At 38.8% G+C, this 20,770-nt stretch overlaps 1 protein-coding gene and 2 pseudogenes across 1 annotated transcript; all 3 read right to left on the reverse strand.

Moving 5' to 3' along the window:
- The window catches only part of LOC116397917 (uncharacterized), an 18,615-nt pseudogene extending 4,215 nt beyond the window's left edge, over positions 1-14,400 (reverse strand).
- Positions 14,401-14,944: 544 nt separating this feature from the next.
- On the reverse strand, positions 14,945-15,936 carry LOC116397918 (uncharacterized; annotated as a pseudogene).
- Positions 15,937-16,502: 566 nt separating this feature from the next.
- Positions 16,503-17,718, reverse strand: LOC116397932 (OTU domain-containing protein 4). Its single transcript, XM_075447400.1, is given in 2 exon segments — positions 16,503-17,267; positions 17,269-17,718. Coding segments are annotated over 2 exon segments (795 nt in total). The 5' UTR covers positions 17,448-17,718; the 3' UTR covers positions 16,503-16,651.
- Positions 17,719-20,770: the final 3,052 nt, after the last annotated feature.

Consider the following 20,770-nt stretch of genomic DNA (forward strand, 5'->3'; position numbering starts at 1 on the left):
GAAGACTTTGGAGTGGCCTAGTCAAAGTCCCGACCTGAATCCGATTGAGATGCTGTGGCATGACCTTAAAAAGGCAGTTCATGCTCGAAAACCCTCCAATGTGGCTGAATTACAACAATTCTGCAAAGATGAGTGGGCCAAAATTCCTCTACAGCGCTGTAAAAGACTCATTGCCAGTTATTGCAAATGCTTGATTGCAGTTGTTGCTGCTAAGGGTGGCCCAACACGTTTTCACACAACTGTATATGATACAGATACTGTCTATGCCCAATGTAATCTCTAGGTGTTGCAAAGGGACATAGAGTTGTCAGTGTAGTGGCCTCAGGATTGGATCTCCACTTTTCTGCTACAGAAAACACTGGAATTCTATATCCCACTTAACCTGGAGAACATTGCTGGGAATAAGGATGTCTGAACTACCTTACTTAACCTCCTGCCTACATGACCCGCATACAGTGCCCTCCAGAATCATTGGCACCCTTAGTGAATATGAGCTAAACACGCTGTGGAAAAAATTCTTTGCTGTTTATCCTCTTGGTCTTTCACTCAAAATATTCACAAAAATTTTACCTTTTCATTGAAGTAAAATTACTGAAGAAAAAAAAATGTGGACATTAAATAAATATTTTTCTCCAAAACATGTGTGCCACAATTATTGGCACCCCTAGAAAATCTCATGATTAAAATCTAACTGGAGTATAATTCCAGTCATATTTTACATTTTTAAGTTCACCTGTTTGATTAGGAACTCTGAAGTGGTCAACCATGACTTCCTGTTTCACTGTGGTATAAATATGAGGTGACACAGGCCAAATTCCCTTAGTCATTCATCACTGAGGGAAAGACCTGAGAACATAGTGACGATGTGCGACGAAAAGTTGTTGAGCTGCACAAATCAGGAAAAGGATATAAGAAAATCTCTAAACAGTTGAAAATACCCATTTCCACTATTAGGGCAATAACTAAGAAGTTTAAAGCGACAGGAGATGTTCAGAATCAGCCTGGAAGAGGACGTGTGTGTGTACATTGACCCCACGCACCGTGAGGAGGATGGTTCTACTGGCAAAATAATCTCCAAGGATCACAGCTGGAGAATTGCAGAGGTTAGTTGAGTCTTGGGGTCAGAAAGTCTCCAAAACTACCATCAGACCTACATCACCACAAGTTGTTTGGGAGGGTTGCCAGAAAAAAGCCTCTGCTGTCAATCAACGACAAACTAAAGTGCCTACAGTTTGCCAAACGTGACTGGGACTTTCAACGGGACCGGATTATATGGTCAGATGAGACCAAAATAGAGCTTTTTGGCAACAAACATCAACGGTGGGTTTAGCGTAGACAGAAAGATAGCCATACAGAGAAGCACCTCATACCCTCTGTGAAGTATGGTGGTGGATCTTTGATGTTGTGGGGCTGTTTTTCTTCCAAAGGCCCTGGACATCTTGTTAGGATACATGGTATAATGGACTCCAGCAGATATTAAATGAAAACCTAACAGCCTCTGCCAGGAAGCTTAAAATGGGCCGTGGTTGAACCTTCCAGCAGGACAATGATCCGAAGCACACCTCAAAATCTACACAAAAATGGTTCACCGACCACAGAATAAAGGTTTTGCCATGGCCATCACAGTCCACCGACCTAAACCCCATAGAACATCTGTGGGATGAGCTGAAGAGGAGAGTCCACAAGCGTATTAAATTAAGGGGTGGCAATAATTGTGGCACATATATTTTTGAGAAAACTATTTGTTTGAGGATAAGAATTGAATGTTTCTTTCAATTCTGTTACTTCAGTTAAAGATTAGATTTTTGTGAATATTTTGAATGAAAGATCATGAGGATAAACAATAAAGACAGCCTGTTTTGCTAATTTTTACTAAAGGGTGCCAATAATTCTGGAGGGCACTGTAAGTGGCAGTAAATGTATGGACCCAATTGCCAGACAAGTTGATATTGAACAATCAACGTTACAGTAACGTTTAATGACATTTCTTTAAAATACTTTCTTTCTACTATATCTGGCATTGTTAACGTTAGGAAAATACCATTGTTATGGCAAATTAATTATGGTTAAGGTTAGACACATGAGATTGCCCTTTAAGTAAATTGTAAGGTCTTGAACACAATATGAACAGAATTTGTATTGATATAGGCAGGGGTAAAGTAGATTTAAGTTCTTGCCAGTACTGCAACCCCAACCTTTATTGCTTCATATTGTTTTTCTTCATGCATCCATGAACACACACTTGTATGGTGTAGAAATAAATCAGAAACACATCATGTATAGTCAAGTATTTATTTAAATGGTATGAGTGCCACAGAATGATTTGTGAGTGACGACAAAACTTTCAAAATCATAAAAATTGATTTTGCTTTAAATTATAAGAAAATTGCAACCAACAGCAGTTGAACAGTTTACAAGCAGTTTGTGTGTTTGGAAGTAAGGCAAGGCAAGGCTATTTGTATAGCATATTTCAACAACAAGGTAATTCAAAATGCTTCACATAAGTACTTCAAGTAAAGTAAGTTATGCTAGCAGAATTACAGAAGTTGCATAGATTGTTTAACATCACAACTTATTTCGTAATTTTACTTGGGGTATTTTTGCAAGAAATTACTTGTTTGTCAAACACACTAGATATCAGACAGTCGGCTGCAGCAGAAGTTGACATTTGCCAGCAGTTGACTAACTAAACAGTTTTGGATAAACACCTGTAGGTCTGTACTAGTAACAAACACACAACACGTGAACAATTTGGAAGCAATTTAAAAGACTAGAATGGTGCATTCAGGTGAAACTTGGTTGGTCCCTTTCCCATGTCGGGAAGTCGTTCTTCCAACATGGTTTGTTCATGAGCTATAACTCAAACAATAGGGACGCCACAAGGAAGATGTCTTGTACTTTATTGTTTCAGAATCAGCTTTATTGGCCATGTATGTGTACGCATATATGGAATTTGACTCCGGTTTCCACTTTGGTCTCAACGTACATACACAAGTTTACAAATAAACAAGAAAAAAAATAAGACGAGGACAACAAAAAAAGTAGAACAGATGTAAGTACAAACATTTAAAGACTATGTACAATATAACTATGAATGCATATCCAAAAAGTATATATACTGTATATATAAACATAAACCTATACAATGACAGTGGAATTAAGGTGATAGTGAAAATAGTGCAATGTAGGTAGTAGTGCAGTATGTCTGATTCATTATTCATCAGAGTGACGGCCAGTGGAAAGAAGCTGTTCCTGTGTCTGGTGGTTTTGGTGTACAGAGCCCTGTAGCGCCTACCAGAGGGGAGGAGTTGGAACAGCTTGTCTCCTGGGTGTGATGGGTCTGCAGTTTCCTGACTCTGGAGGTGTACATGTCCAGGATGGAGGGCAGGCTGGAACCAATTAATCTTGTTTAAACAACAATTTAGCTGTTTTTGAGTTGTTCCAACTTTATGGAGCATTCAAGTGAATTTGTTTTACTGTCAGGAACTCTTTTTTTGAGATAGCTATTTATTAATTGTTTAAATGCATATGAATAGATAGTGAAAACATGAATGACAGAGATAAAGCCTAATAATAGGTAAGGCAGTTCATCAATCATATCTATAGACATTATTTACTGATAATTCCTGACTTCTTGAATAATTAGCAATTATTATGGTAAACTTACAAATGTTAACTGACATGCAAGTTTGAATTTAAAGAATCTGCTTGCTTATGTGTTTGTATCCCCAGGCAAGCTGTTCATGAGCACATAACACTGACAAAATCAGCTCCTTTGAATTATTCATTTTCTGAGCCAGCTATGTCAGTTTAAATCATTATTTGTTGCTTTCATTAACTGTAAACTCAAAATCAAAGCATGTACAATTTGTATTATTCATATGATCATCAAAAATATGTTTGTAACTGATACAACAGCTGCCATCGTGACAGTGCAGTGGGTAGAGATGTGTTTCTGGTCATAGATAACAAGGCGTGCATCATTTCACGTGCTAGTTTCCCTCAACATATACTGGCAGTGAAGTCACTTTGCATTTACTTCATGCATTATTAGTTTTTGGACATGGTTTAATCACCAGATAGTAACTCATGGTGGGAAACAAGTTATACCAACTGCTCCAAAATACATTGATTGCTTTTTACTTCTTAAATTTGTTACTGAGATTATTCTGGAGCCGTTAGCTGCTGATGAAGTATGAAACAGCAGAGCCTTTAAACCAGGGGTGGGCAAACTTTTTGGCTCGGGGGCCACATTGAGTTTTAAAATTTGACAGACGGGCCGGGCCAGTAGCAGATGAATGGAGTGTTTGTGTGAACTAATATAAATTACAAGTAAAAGCCATGACCTAAAAAGTAACTTGCATTTAATTTCAGTGGGAACAGTGTTGTTGGTCACCCTTTTTAACCAGTTCGTCAACATTTGGTGTCAGTTTGGTTGTGGCAATTCTCAGAACAGATCTGAGGTGTTCATCAGTTAGCTGGGATCTTACACGCAATTACACAGTATTGCACTTAGTTATTAAGTAGTCATTTTTGACAGTGTTTTTAGTGTAAAGGTTAATAACTGTGGTCTTTTTAGCAGTTTGATTCTTTGACCGGATCATACAAATATTTGACTGTCACATCTAACATTATCAGAGTTCTGCTCTGTAATCTCTTTCCTTGTCTCTCCCCCTGTGTCACGGTGTGGGTACATCTCACTGGAGTCAGGAAACGTATCAGAATACCCTTATTTTATTGGCTAAACTGCATCACATGACGTGATTTACAACGCATTGGTCGGTGCTTTTCCTGCACCGCTGAACAAGTGCCGTAAATGCTGGAAAGGAGCGTGAATAACTCCGCTGCATAAAGCAAAGGCCCGCAACCCACTGAAAACGGGTCCGCGATGAACCACCAGTTGAGAATCACTGGTCTGCAGGATCGTGACGAGTGGTGAACAGCTGTTTGTGTGGCGTGTCTTCCGTTTCTTCCCGTTTCCTTCACCTACATTCCCCTGGGCCCTAAGCCCCTCCCTGTACAGCTTCTTATCACCTCTTTGCACCAATGTACATTTATAACAAATACCACACATATTACGGTAATCAGCGCTGCATATGTGTCAAACGGTGCATCTCCGGTCTGTCATTGTTCATCCTGCATCGCTCTGTTCTGTTCTTTAATGTAACGTTACTGGAGCGACGGAGCCTCTCCCAGCTGTTAGCAGACTGTTGTGCTAGTAAGCAGGCTCGCTCGCGAGCTTAAGCCAGCATGCAGTTCGGCGGTGAAATTTTATAAATGTACAATTATTAGTGTTACAAATTGTTTGTGTCACAAACTGTTGTGTGCTGTTGTGTTTTTCTCTGTTAAAGAGCATTAGTTGTGGGTTGTTAATTGTTGTGTTATAAAGTTATGACCATGACTACGGTTCCCTCTCAATACATATAAGACAACTAGCGGCAAACAATACATTTAGCTGCCTGTTGAAAGCAGACAGCAGTTGTTTTGGCTATGCACCGGTATAATGGTGTGTGAAGAATTCATATCGTACGGGAAATTAAAACCGGTATACTGCCCAGCCCTAGTCTTTATTATAGTTTGGACAATTTTGAACCAATATTTGACGGGCCGGATTAAAAAGCCCAACGGGCTGTATCCGGCCCGCTGGCCGTACTTTGCCCATGCCTGCTTTAAACAGCTGCAGCTCTATGTTCAGCTGCGGTGAAGTAAGTGGGAGTGCAGTGCATAGCAGAAAGTTTTGATGTGATATTTATTAGTGAAAGTGTGAAAGATGAGCTAGGCGCTTTATTGATTAAGCTCAGTTTGATTGCAGGATACATAAGTTTTAATTAATCATTGGGGTAATGAAATTGGCAGCAATATTCCAGGCTCACAATAGACTTTTGGGACCAATCTGAAGTGCTATTGATTAACACCTTTGCCTTTTTCCTCTAAAGAGCCACTCTTGCCGATGGAGGCTGAGTGATTGACCTTTCAGTCCACCGCACAACCAAACAAATCATCTTTTTTCTTTTATATGTGTACAGAAACCGACTCACTGTTCTAACCACACCCTCGACCTTGCATATGGCATTGAAATAGAAAATATAATAGTCTTTCCACAGAATCCTCTTTTATCGGACCATTATCTAATAACTTTTGAATTCCTACTAAGGGAGTGTTTGCCATAAGGCAAAGGTTTCTACACTAGATGTCTATCTGATAGTGCTGTAGCTAAATTTAAAGAAGCGATTCCATCTGTATTTAACTCGATACCATGTCTCAACATAACGGAGGACTCCTGTGCTTTAGTCCGTCCCAGGTTGATCATCTTGTCGATAGTGCTATAGCCTCACTGAGAATGACACAAGACTCTATTACTCCTCTAAAAGAGAAGATAGTAAAACAAAGAAGGTTTGCTCCATGGTATAATCCTCTAACCCGCAAATTAGAGCAAACATTGCTAAAACTTGAAAGAACATGGTGTTCCATGTTATTATTAGGGCTCGAGCACTGACGTAGTCGGAGCGGAGGACCTATTGTTATTCTAATATTTATTATTATTAGGGCCCGAGCACCGACATCGTCGGGCCGCGAGGTCCCTATTGAAACTGTAGGAATTATTAGGGCCCGAGCACCGACATTGTCGGAGCGGAGGACCTATTGTTATTCTAATGTTTATTAGGGCCCGAGCACCGACTTAGTCGGAGCGGAGGACCTATTGTTATTCTAATGTTTATTCGGGCCCGAGCACCGACGTAGTCGGAGTGGAGGTCCTATTGTTATTCTAATGTTTTTTATTAGGGCCTGAGCACCGACGTAGTCGGAGCGGAGGACCTATTGTTTTTCGAATGTTTATTATTATTATCGTACCTGCTTCGTCGCAAAAAGGAGGTGCTTGGGATACTGGAAAGTTGCCGAAATTTGGCACGCAAGCCAGAATTTGCGAAAATTGCAGTCTGATTGGGGTGTCCAGGTGCGGTATGAAAAATTGGCTCGATAGCGCCCCCTATTGAGTAGCCCCAACATTGGGTTTCTCCTAGCTGTATGAAATTTGGTAGGTATGTGGATCGTGATGGGACGTACAAAAAATCCCCTTGGAAGTTTTCTCTAAACCAAACAGGAAGTCGGCCATTTTGAATTTTATGATGTTTTTGGACCGTTTCAAGGCGTCATACTTTAACGAACTCCTCCCAGAGATTTAACCCGATCAACTTCAGATTTGGTCAGTATGCTCTTGAGACCTTGGCAGTGAAAAGTTACTCAAAGATCAAAAAGTTATCGAACTATGTATCCGTGGCGTGGCGTCAAAAAAACACCATTCGCCACGAAACAGGAAGTTGTTGTAACTCATTGTCTAATCTGCTCCAAATCTCTCATATGTCATAACATCCTGAACTGGAACACATCTATATGTTAATTTAGAATCATAGTAATAGCGCCACCTAGTGGCAACCGGAAGTTGTAAGTTGTGTAATTTGACATCCTGCTCCTCACAGATTAATCAGATCCCTCTAAAATGTTGTCAGAACAGCCTTAAGACCTTGATAATGCTTCATTGTGAAGATTGTAAGAAGTTGTTGAAGGGCGGCGACGTGGCGGCTCGGCGAATTTCGATCCTTCGCCATGAACGAATAAACTGATGTATCTCCACTCTACATCATCAGATCTTTAACAGATTGCACATGTTTGATTAGACTCCAGGCTTGAAGACATCTGCAGGCCAATTTTGAATCATAGTCATAGCGCCACCTACTGGTAACAGGAAGTTAAAGTTTCTCTTAGTAGGTAAATCAAATCAACATCAAATTACTTCCACACAAATATAAGAAGTTCATAATGCCAGTTCATGAAGCTTTTGATGTTTCGTCGAACGCCGTTGCCGTGGCAATGCAGTCTTTGCCGTTAACAACGAAGGTAATTTTGAGAGGCTAAAAATGCTCGAAACATAAGAGAACTTGGCAAGCTGATCACAAGCCCAAAATTTAGTTATGGAATATGATTTTATTGGTTCAGTGGCAAATCAGCTCAATAGCGCCCCCTACAAAATTTCGACGAAGCAGCCCTCGCAGTATGTTTGACCTAGATGTATGAAATTTGGTAGGAACATGTATCACATGTGGACTTAAATAAAAGTCTCTTGGGGCCATGCTCTAAACCCAACCAGAAGTAAGCTATTTTGAATTTTTTATGAATTTCTAGTGTCGCTTTTACAATTTCCAGGCGCTCTACTTTAATGAACTCCTCCTAGGGAATTAATCAGATCAGTTTAGAATTTGGTCAGAACAATCTAAAGACCTTAGCGATTAAAAGTTACTCAAAGCTTGAGGTTTCATTGAACAACATGGACGTGGTGTGGCAGCCATTTTACACCATCATCCATCAAGCTGTTGTAACTCAACTGTACTTTGTCAAAACTCTCCCAAACTTGACGTGCTTGATTACGGTCATGATTTTAGGAATTCTGCATGCCAATATTACCTCATAGTCATAGTGATGACCATGGCTGTAAGCAGGACTCTATAAATACAGCGGCCCAAACACTGAACTTATTAAAAGGGTTTGTGGCACACCATGAGAAAAAGACTTCTCTGATCTAAATATGTGCATAGTAAGATGCTTGGAGAGCAGAAATTAGATAAAAGTGGTTGACAAGCCACTGTCGGTGAGCATTAGCATAAATGATCTGTCCAGAGCTTCTTCATGAGAATCAGGTTAAACGTTATAATGAATGCTTCACACTACAATCTAAAGTTGCAGAAGAGCTTAAAATGAAAACAGTGTTAAATTAAAGTGTTCAAGTAAAAGTAAATGGCACTACGGTTTTGTTAACTTTCATGTAAGTCCAAATCCAATCAGCAGGACACTGCAGGGAGTTGAACCCCATCCCAGTAAACTGGGAGTACCACTTACCAGTGCCTTTTGCTTTTTTGGTCGAGACAGAAGGTCAAGCAAAACCTACATTAACAACAGCATATGAGTGGCAATATTTAATATTACAGAATTCTTGTGAATCACTTGGATTTCAAATGCTCATAAGTGATAGCATTTTTGATTAAGTGCTTATAGAGCAAAGTACATGTTAATGTGTTATATTTTAAATGCTATGCAGCATAGATTCGGTTTTATAAATGAGCTTAATTTGTGACACGTTTTGGTTCCAATGTATAGTTTTTACAATGTGTTTTTATTAGCGAGGGAATACATGTTCAATTTGAAATTCTGACTAAGTTATAGTCATGGTTTAAATGTTCGAGAACATACTGTATCTGTTTTAAAATGCTGTTTTAATGCAGGAAAAGAAACCAGAGATTATATACCAAAGTATTCAATTCAATTTAGTTTTGTATAGCCCAAAATCCCAAATTTGCCTCAGAGGGATTTACATTCTGTACACATACATCCTCTGTCCCGGAACCCTCACATCGGAACAGGAAGAACTCCCCCCAAAAAACCTTTTACGGGGAGCAAAGAGGGAGAGACCTGTGGGAGAGCAACAGAGGAGGATCCCTCTCCCAGGATGGACAGAAGTGCAATAGATGTCATGTGTACAGAATGAACATCATAACAGAGTTATAACGCATTCAATGCATATGACAGAACCATGGCAGGACCAGGGTCCAGATATAACCACGATCCTTGGAAACCTGTGAGGCGAGAAAGCACAAAGACTCTGGGGAAGAAGCAGGCAGTAATGTGCGTTCATGGTATCGGTAATAGAGTGAATAATGTTAATAATAAAAATTGTATTAGCAGTGGGAGTCAACAGGGCCATGGTGGGAGGAAGGACCAGGGTCCAGATAAAACCACGATCCATGGAACCTGTGAGGCGAAAAAGCACAAAGACTCCTGGGAAGAAGCAAAGTCAGTAATGTGCAATAATGGAATATGAATTCATAAAGAAGGAGAGAGAGAAGAGGAGAGAGGAGCTCAGTGTATTCTAGTAAGTTCCTCGGCAGTCTAGGCCTATAGCAGCTTATCTAGGGGCTGGTCCAAGGCAAACCTGAGCCAGCCCTAACTATAAACCTGAACCAGCCCTAACTATAAGCACTATCACAAAGGAAAGTCTTAAGCCTACTCTTAAATGTGGTGAGTGTGTCTGACCCCCGGACTGAAACGGTTAGAATTTATTTATTTTTTCTTAGTGAGCAGTTTTATGTGAAAAAGAGCATGCAATTGCATCGTGATCACTGAAATATGCTGGCAGTACTATAGTTTGTGTATCATACTGTGTTGTTTTAATGTACACATGGTCAATTAATGTGCCTTTTGTGGAGAATTTCAGTATTAAACGCATTATTAGTAGGATTTAATAACACCCCTAGTGGTGAGTAGAAGTGTCACAATAATAAATATGTTAGTCACAATATGTTTCCATATGGAATGTATTATAGGTTTACAATATTCTTGCTTATAGAGGACATTATATGTTACAGTATATTAACTCATTGAATGTATTAAATCAAGTATAGTCACTGTAGGTATTAAAACACTAAGAATAGTTTTGAGAGTCAGATAGGGATTCTGAGTGAGGTGTCAGACATGCAGCAGCAAATGGAGGCGACCTCATTGATGGAGGATGGGGCCAGTGGGACGGTCAAATGCCAAGCTGACCAGCAGGACAGAGAGGAGGAGTCCCAAGATGTTTTGCTAAGGGATCAATAATGGGAGGGGACAGAATTCAAATGAAGCCAATCACTAATCGCCACGGAGGGTCATTCACACGTTTTATGACAGTATCGGACACTTTCCGACTCTCAGGGGATACAAAAGACAATGTTTGAGGGAGTTTACCTCAGATCACTGCAGCTCTCATTTTCAGCTAACTGGCCGCGCCGGACTGTGAGGAGATGCGTGTATGTGGTCTCTGCTCTCGAGAACATTACTATTGATAGTTAATTCAGTTTGTAAGTGAACTTTGTGAAGTACATTAAATATTGTTTTTAATTTGAACTGGATCTAGCTCATTCTTCTGATGCGCGTGCGCAGTAAGAAGCTCGCAGCAGAAGAGTACCTGTGGCCTGCAGGCTCCTTCATCCTTTGTTCTAACCTTAACACTTTCCTAGTAGTGGGCTGAGAGACAACTTGAATATACCCTTTATTTGTCATAAAATCATAAATGATTGAGGATTTCAAAACGTTGTCATTGAAATCTCCCATCACAGCAATTGTATCACTAATTGGATCTAAGGACTCAAGTAGATTGTTTAAATGTGCTTTAAACAATGGCATTGGATATGATGGTGGGCGATAGATGACTGCTATCAATATGTTGTAAGTAACACAGTTGTATACCAGACATTCTAAATTGACATGTGGTAGATTAATAATGTTGCATGTCAACTTGTCTGCATTATACATGCCAACACCGCCATGATGCTGGTTTTGCAAGGCAATCAATGACGGATTGTCACTAGTATATGATGCACTTTGAGGACAGCTATCAAAATGAAAACCATCAATGTTGATTGACTGTGTAGAGGGAGCAGCAGGTAGCCATGTTTCTGTAACAGCAATACAGTGAAGGTTCAAACGTTGTGTAAATATTGTTAAATCTGCCACATGGCGAGGCAAGCTTTGCACGTTCATCAAAAACACATTAAAAGCACGATCAGGTAATTTCTGCTGTGACATATTGTCAGTTAAATATGGTTCCATGCGTTGAATTGCATGTTGAATGTTTTCCTTACAATAAATAGCTTTCTCCTCAAAATCTTGAATTACTAACCCTGACAGATTTCTCACACGACTCAGTGCCACATATGCTTGTCCAGCGACAAAGATTTTCTTAAGGGAAACCACAGCTTTATCAACTGTAATACCCAGTACCTTATGTACACGCCCAAGCCAGTTTTAGTGGAAATTGATGTCGCAATCCTCCATTACTACTGACCTTATCTTCTTCAGGTTTGATAGCTGTGGAAGTCGTGGATTGTGTTGAGAATGATGCACTTTGTTTTCTGCGCTGTGCGCCAACTAGTTTATCATCAAATTCAACATAGATCATTTGAGGAAAAGTGTTATTACTTGAAGTTATTATATCAGTTATGGTGCCACATACACCGTTAACAAGACCATCCATAACATCAACATTTTTTGTAAGCATTACTCGAGCATTTTTCCCCAAAAGCAGTTTTTCAGTTAAACATGTATGATATACTTTAGCATGATGTTTTCTTTTCAACTCTCGTTTGCTGTTTTTTTTTTTTTATTTTCATAATCCTGGGCATTTATTTCAATATAATCTGGACAGAATTTGAATAACTGTTTCACATTGTGCTCATTCACTTGCACATTTATCGGGAAAATATGTAAATCTTGGCAATCCTCACCTGTTTCACATTGTTTTAGGATTGTAATGTCACCTGGTGACATTGGGCTGTCTTTTGATCGTGTTCTTAAGCGGTTTAATAGCTGTGCAAAAGCTTGATCGTTTTGCCTCACAATTGTTTTTAACTCCACAATTTTGAAATTGTTGGACCATAAGTTATCAGATGCAATATCAATACAAAGTGGTTTCCCTTTCACTGGAGGCAGTTGGAGGAAATCACCAACGGCTATTACACTAACTTTTCCAAATGTGGAGAAGTCTCCAGTTTGTTTGATTTGACGCAGTCGACCATGAATGTATGTGAGTAGTTTATTATCAACCATGGAAATCTCATCTATAATTACTATCTGCAGAGATCTAGTATATTTTGCTCGTAATGTGTTCAGTTTCTCCTCCCCTAAAGGTGTGTATGGTAACTGAATGTTAGTTCCAATACTAAATGTACTGGGAATGGTTGCTGCATGTAAATTGTATGCAGCAATCCCAGTTGGAGCAGTTAATAATACACAAACGTCATCAGGATGTTGACAGGTTGTTGACACTAAGCGTGTTGCTTCATATTGGATAGCCTTGATTAAATGACTTTTGCCTGTTCCTGCACCTCCTGTAATGAAAACGTTAAGCGGTGGTGGATTCTCTCCGTTGACTTTCTCTAAACACCAGTTCCTTACCTCATTAAATATTGCCATTTGTTTTTCATTCAATGATCGAATCAATGCTAAACCTTCATCTCTACTCAGTATGTTGTTATTTTTTTCTAGATGTGCACCTGCTTTTTGACTCATTGATAGATCTGGAATATGTTCTGGGTCTTCTTCCACTACCTGTTCCTTCTCTTTAATTTCTTCCTCACATTCTAAGCGCTCAAGCTCTTGTTCAGGGCACATCTCACACCAGGCATCCTCTATGATACCTTCATTTTCAATAGTGGTTTGGACTCTATCTAACACATCCGCATCGATTTCAAAGACACTTCTATTCCTCTGAACAATTGTTTTGACGGAAAGTTTGGAGCCATCAGTAAATTTGATCTTATCAGTCATATAAAACTGTTCAAATGTTTCAAAGGTTTTGGGTTTTAGCTGGACGTCGACTCGATATGGTAAAAATAACTTAAGTATACTCTGATAAAAGTCTTCTGGACACTTTGTTTCAGAAAAACGCACATAACGTATAACTGCAGCTGGTGTTCATGTTCTTTTGGTTATGTATCCTAAGTTGTTGCTCAAACCAATTTTTGTTTTAGAGTTTTCATTTTTGGACAACACTCTATAGTCTGATGCAAATTTTGCCAAACACATGTTATTAAAGGTGTCATCGTTTGGCCTATTTTTATATTGTTCACCTGTACCAGGTATCCACATATCGTCTGATGTTAGCTCTTTGTGTTTAGCCTTTTCCTTTAAGACCCTTAATGGCAAACTCATTTTAACCACATTATCCCCTGTTGGGACAAATACAACTTTTCTGGAACATTCTTTAAGATGCAAATTCATAACTCTATAGGCTGCCTCTTGAGCAGAAACATCTCTATTGTGCAAGTATACACGCCCTAATTTATTCAATGCTTCTTTAGCATCAACATTCCCTTGTGTGGAGGCTTCTTTTTGTGCATTGCCTAACATTAGTCCAATTTCTCGTTCAGATTTTGAAATGTATGAAATATACACTATGCATGCGTATGGATCAGAAACATATTGTATGTCCAAATATGCATTCCAACATTTTAAGAGTGAATTATTATATTGATTGACCCATACCTCATCAACTTGCCTCTTCAGCACGTGTATTTTTCCCCATACATTTGTAGGCAGCCTCAAAATGATCCTGATTCAAACCTAGACTGTCAAACAATTGATTCACAGAATCATATTTGACTGAGTCATCTGAGAGAGCAGTTTTTAATTTTGACATCAACTCTTTTGCGGCAACCCTTTTCTGTTTATTCGTTTCTTGATTTTGATTTACACACTGACACTGTGTTAAGTCATTTGCATTAACTGCACAGAAATTTGCACAGATGTTACAGTGTCTAACAAGGACTCATCATGTGATGGTAATTCACATGTGACATACTTGTCAATAAACTGAATCACCTCATCTGTGTTTTTATCTATTTGAGGTGCATTCTTGATCCAGAATAAACAATGCACATGTGGTGAACCACGTTGTTGAAATTCAACACGATAAAAAAAGTCTTTTATCTTTCCTATTGGATTTAATGGAGACTTAAGTACTTCCTTCAAAAAGATATGCCAGCGATAATCAAAGTAACAGGATTACAACGCAAGAGCTCGCACTTGTCTGCCCACTGTAAATCTTCTACAGTTTGTGTTCTACCCTGTTGTTTCAATATACTACAAAGGAGATTTGACCATCGCATATCTGCAGATGAAAATGAACAAAACCACGTTGGGATACCTAGTTGTCGAACACATGCCACCAAATCTTTTTGAGCTCCCTGCCAAAATGCTGGAGTACCACGAATAGGTTTAAGGAATCGATACCCTTCATCAAACTTCAATAGTTTTCTCAAAGAGTCCTGATCTTTGAATACATCATTAGATACTTTTAGAGAATTACAACCTCCTTTGCCCTTGCGTAAAGCTATGGATACACTTCATAAAACCTGATTAATTTCTGATATGTACTGAGCATAAAAGATGTACTCAACATTTTGGGCAAACCTACCATCTGCATGTAATATTCTTGCATTTAGATACTTAGCCAACGACAATTTTGTTATCCTACCTTTAGAATATGTATTATTTCCTTTTTACACGCAACAGAGATCCATCATCTGAGTGAGGAAGCAATTTAGTGGTTTGAACTATGTTGGCTGGAACACATGTTACTGGTCCATGTACACCATTTTGTCCACCTTTGGGTAACGCTAAGATTTTCATGAATGGAATATTAAGTGCTATTAGATGTTCTAAATTGTTTAGACAAGCTAATTCTGTTGGAATTGGATCTATTGTCAAATTGTTAACATTACATTGAGCTGGTACTTCACCTTTTTTAAGTTTAGAATGGCAAGTGAAGCATATCCACAGGCATCCCATAGCGGTCTCCTAAAGTTGGCAAGGTGATGCACAGATATCATTACATTTGTGAACAAAATCATAGCTGATGCATTTGTCTGCATTAAGCAATATTTTGTTGTTGTTTTTATAAGCATCTCTCTTACAATGCAAAACCTGACGTTCAAACAGTAATCTATGGCAAACACAACACACAAAATCTGGGCCATTTTTAACATGGGATGTAAACTGCTCCATCACAAAGTCAAAGTCCTTCGACTTTTCTTTGTTGTTTTGCCTCTTTAATGTAATAGCTTTAATGACACTTGCCTTGAATTCAGGATTGTCGTGGTATTTCTCTTTACTGCTCGTTTTAACCTTCTCACGGTGCATCTCATCGTGTTTATATTTTAACCTACTGAGACCTCTGACGTTTTGTTTATGACCAGCATCTACTTTGTATTTAGTCTTACTCAATAGCTTCTTTTTCTCTTTATGCACATCATCTATTTGGTATTTAGTCTTACGCAATTGTTTGACATTCTCTTTATGACGAGTATCCAGTTTGTATTTACTCTTACTTTGTTGTTTAATTTCTTCCATGTGCATAATATATTTTTTCTTGGAAACACTTTTATTACTTTGTTGATGCATTTTGATAAGGAAACTCTTTTTCTTCTTTACATACTTTGAGGGAGATAGACTATATGCCTGTTCTTCAACATTGTCCTTTACATTTGAGACTGCAGATGTATCTTGATGTTTTCTTCTACACATGTACGGTGTGTCAGGTAAAATATCTTCTTTACAAACATTAAAGCAATTATGGTCATTTAAAGGCTGAACACAAACCACCGGTTCAAAGTGGTTATTACCATATGATTGTAGATATATTGCTTGATTTGACGTTTCTGATCTTATCGCATGGTATGTGAGCCATTTTCCATTAGTGTTAGTTAGTATGTCCAGTCCAAATGCATTTACTGTTGCCTGTAGTTCTATTTTTGTTGCCCTACTGTTAACACATTTCATTTGAGACATGTCAAAATAATCTGATAGTGAAACAAAATCTTTCCCTAAAAGCTTCATGCTTTCATCACTGTGATCCTCCATATACTTAACAACAGCAGTTCTTACTTTGAGATGACTATTTTCAGAACCACATATCACTTGAGATATTGAACGGAAGTAACTGTTATTGTCCTGTTCAACTTTATGAGTTTTACACACAACACCTAAAGATCCATATGCAGTGGGTAGTTGTATACCGTGCTTGACAAAATCGACAGCGCATTTCCTGGATAATTTTTTTGCAACTTCAGTGGAAAGAGGACAGTGGAAATATGTTTGGAACGTTACTTGGAATTTCAACAATATGATCAGAATCAACAGCAGCTGTGCAGCAGGTGTCATTCTGCAATGTTTTTAATGGACTACACTGTTTTGTCTTTTGTGATCTAGTTTTGTACCCTTTGTCAAATGAAATATTGTTTTTGCATGAGCCATAACAAGATTGCTGTCCAGGTAGATGAACACAAACTACATTTTCATAATGGTTGCCAGCAAGATTTTCTAAGTATATGCAATGTTTGGAGAAATGCTTGCTGGTGCAACTATATTTTAGCCACCTTCCATCAAGAAATGTAAATATGTTTACTCCTAATGTATCTGCTGCTGCTTGTATTTCAACTTCCGTAGCCCAGGTCTTAGCCTTTCGCATTTGAGTAATAGTTAAGTACTGTGATACTGAAGAATACACACTCCTCAAATTATTCACATAGTGGTCAGCATTCATTTCCAACTGTCTAACAATAGCTCGTCGAACTGTGAGATGATTATTTTGTGTTCCACTTACAGCTTGAGAGATAGCTCGAAAGAAACAATTACCATCAGCCAATATGCTTTCATTTTTGCATGGGATTCCTAATTGACCAACATGTGTAGGTTCCACTGCGTGTGTTTTTTCTTAAACGTGTGCACAAAGCTTGTGACACATGTTTACAAATTGGTGTAAAGTCCAGCTTCTTATTTTCAACTTCACTAACAAATTCAACATCCGAGTTAACTTCGGAAACATGTGTTTTGATTTTTTCAGATTTTTTGCCAGCTGACATCTTGCACTTTGATCTTTGATCATTCCTGTTTCCTACATTTTGTGCTGACCCAAAATCAATCTCAGCAGCAATATTGTCATCAGACTTTGTACCACTTGGTGTTACTTTTAAACGCTTGTTACTTCTACTAATGTTGATGTTCGGTTCATCTTCAAGTCTCACCAAATCCAAATCCTGAGTTAGAAATGTTTTAGAATCTTTACACAACACTGTTGGTTTTACAACAAGACTACTCACATGGGGAAGATGTGATCTCTTTTCTGATATTTCTACCATCATGACTTTTAGGAAGACATTGCCTTTACATTGCCTTCACATCCACCGGTACGTTGAGCCGTGGAGGAAAATCCACCACCACCACCTAAAAATAAACAATAGATGTTCATAAGTTATTTTATCCAAACACTATACCCAACCTCACAACTTATACACCAACATCATTTCTAGTAGAAAAGATATCTTACCTCATCCCATTTCTCGCAAACACTACCAAGGAGCAGGGCGAACTCTTCACCAGCCTCGATGACGGTCCGACTGGAAGTGAGGTTGTTGGATGGGGCCAAAACACAGACAACATCAGGAGTACGATCCAACGCAGCATTCAGCACCTCAGTCCGCAAGTCCTTTGCAGTGGCCCCCGGCGTAGACATCACACCATAAGAAAATACTGCTGGCATATCCACAAAACCATCTGCAATGCCTCGCAGATGTGAGTCGCCTACAAGAAGGACAAACTAAACACAAAATGGCATTTTTAGAATGACAAACAAATAATCTTACAGAAATCCACAACTTTCTTGATAATTTGTCAACGCAAATATACCTTATTGTCTGGAGAGTGCTCTAGAAAGACCAACTTGTGCTGCTTCCCGGTCAAGGTGGAAGTTGGCCACTTCTTCGCTGGATTGCGAAATCCCGTTCCATCAACTATTGAATAGACAAGGAAAACAAAATAAACACTATGAAACATAATACTACATAATTCATTTAAACACAACAGTGCACATTCCAGACATGTAAAAAGAAAATACAGCTTACACATAGAACAGCAATTAAGGAAAGCAGTTGCCAACATACCAGAAGAAACGGAGGGTCTTTGAGGGTTCATTTCCAAGGGACGACGCATCTCTGCAATCCTCTTGGCTGCCTGAGTTCATTGATTAGTCATGACATCACAAGATGTTGCTGTTCAGTGTTACAAAATGCTACATGTTAGGAAAGCTTATTTCTAATACATACATGATACAAAACTCACCTTCGCAGAGAAAAAAAGTCGTTTGGAGATCAAACTTCGTAGAGTCCTTTCGGGTCTTGAAGATGTGATCCAGTGGTATTCTGATAACAGAAAAGGGAGCCTTCTAATAGAAACTAGAAAGTGATTCGTGCGTGGAATACACAGCATATTATCCTGTGACAATAAGTGGGCGTGTCAATGACGTCTATGACCGTGGCGTTATTCTGCCAATCACTTCTTCTGGCTTGGAAGTTGAAGAGAAGGCGGTACCGACAAGGGGCGTTGACAACAAAATGCGGGCATTCCGGAAAGAACGTTCAGACTTCGTTTTTTGCTCTAAAACACTTTGCTGCTCGCTTTGACATGTCTTGTACAAATACGCTTTATTCTCATATAAAACCTTCACATTAACTCCACTCATATCAACAGAAAAATGCTCATCTAACATTGTTTTTCATAGTGTTACTGTACTTCTGTCACAGGTCTGACGTTTGTCCCACGCAGATGACGTGCGGTTCTTCACCCCCTCTGTTGTGGCTCCCGGAGTCTACATACACAGTAATAAGTTTTCGTTTCAAAACGGAGTTTTAACACAAACACGATCTCACGGTGTTTCAGCATTGTTTGAGAAATGATCTCAGTCCCGAATACAACGCGACTCTTCACGTACACTGGCCATGTGGATGGATGCAGACGTAAACAGGAAGTAGAATGGCTGCTAAAACAATACCAAAGAGTAATAAAGTAGTCTTTAATAATGAAAGATCGTGTTTGATACTTAAGATATTCTGTAACATATTCCCCTATAAACTCAAACAGACGCAATAGTTAAGAAACAATACTAAGAAAAGGAAAGACCTCGGTTTTGTGTCTGTCCTCCTCAAAGCCTACCCGTGACCAGACGGCCGCCGGTGTTGACAACGCAGCTGGACACGCAATCAAAATAAAACATGTTTTAATAGTTTGTCAACTTGTCAATAGCTGTCAAGCGCAGTTCCCTGCAAGTGGCTATGATTTGCAGACTGCAACAATAACCCTCGACTACACTGTCAATGGATAATTCCAAAAAAAGAAAAGTTATGGAGGAAAATAGTTTAATTCTGCATGGACGTATTCATTTGCTTTCACTGACAACGATGCTGGCTCACCTGTATGCTTGAAATGTGGCGAGAAATTTGCAAACAACAAATGTAATGTTGACACTTCCAGAGCAAGCACACAGCATTTGCTGAAAAGTGTCACACTGGAGATGAGAGAAAAAGAGCGATTTCTCAACTGCTGCAGCAAACTCTCCTATTCAGAATAGTTTGATATTGTTGTAGCAGGTAAAATAGCAATACAATGTTAAGAATTGTCTTTATTCTTGTTCTATAATTTCATAAATACAACAAACTATAGTTTTTGTATTAATAATATAACTATATATAGAACTTTATAAGCTGTGATATGGGCGCATTGACACGTAAAAAGGTTAAACAACCATCACGTGAGTTCAGACAGATATATTAACTTTACACAGCAACAATAAGGGTTAAAGATGGAACCAAAAAAAAACATGAAATCCGAAGACTTTTTTATTTATTCATCACATAATTGATTTTTTCATTGAAGATTTTTAGACAAAAACGAGTAAAAAGATGATACGACTCGCATCTTGCCAGGAAAGAGCATGGAAGACATTCAAATCAGAGAGTAGCTACATATACAATAAATACCCACGATTCAATATCATACTTTTTGTCATGTTCAAAGTTCTGTCCCATTCGTGTTTACTGACAACAAGCTCCCTCATTGCACATGCATCGCTACATTCGCAGACAAATTAGATTCATTAGAATTCGTATCGCTTGGAATGCTCCACTCCTTTGTCATTTCATTGACGCGCTCTCAAGGTGCAGCAACAAATTATCCTCATTTACTGATCAATAGCTTGACCAGACCGGTTTGACGTCATCTGCTGATTCGTGAAGAGACACACATCAGCAGCCGAGGGCGGAAGTATGCATGTATCTTTGTGTGATTTCTGCCAGTTGATGTGTTGTCAAAGCTTTATTATTCTCCATCACACTAGATATCATTTTAGATTAAA

The sequence above is a fragment of the Anarrhichthys ocellatus genome, unplaced genomic scaffold, assembly GCF_004355925.1.
Source record: "Anarrhichthys ocellatus isolate YVR2014 unplaced genomic scaffold, GSC_Weel_1.0 scaffold75, whole genome shotgun sequence".
Lineage (NCBI taxonomy): Eukaryota > Metazoa > Chordata > Actinopteri > Perciformes > Anarhichadidae > Anarrhichthys > Anarrhichthys ocellatus.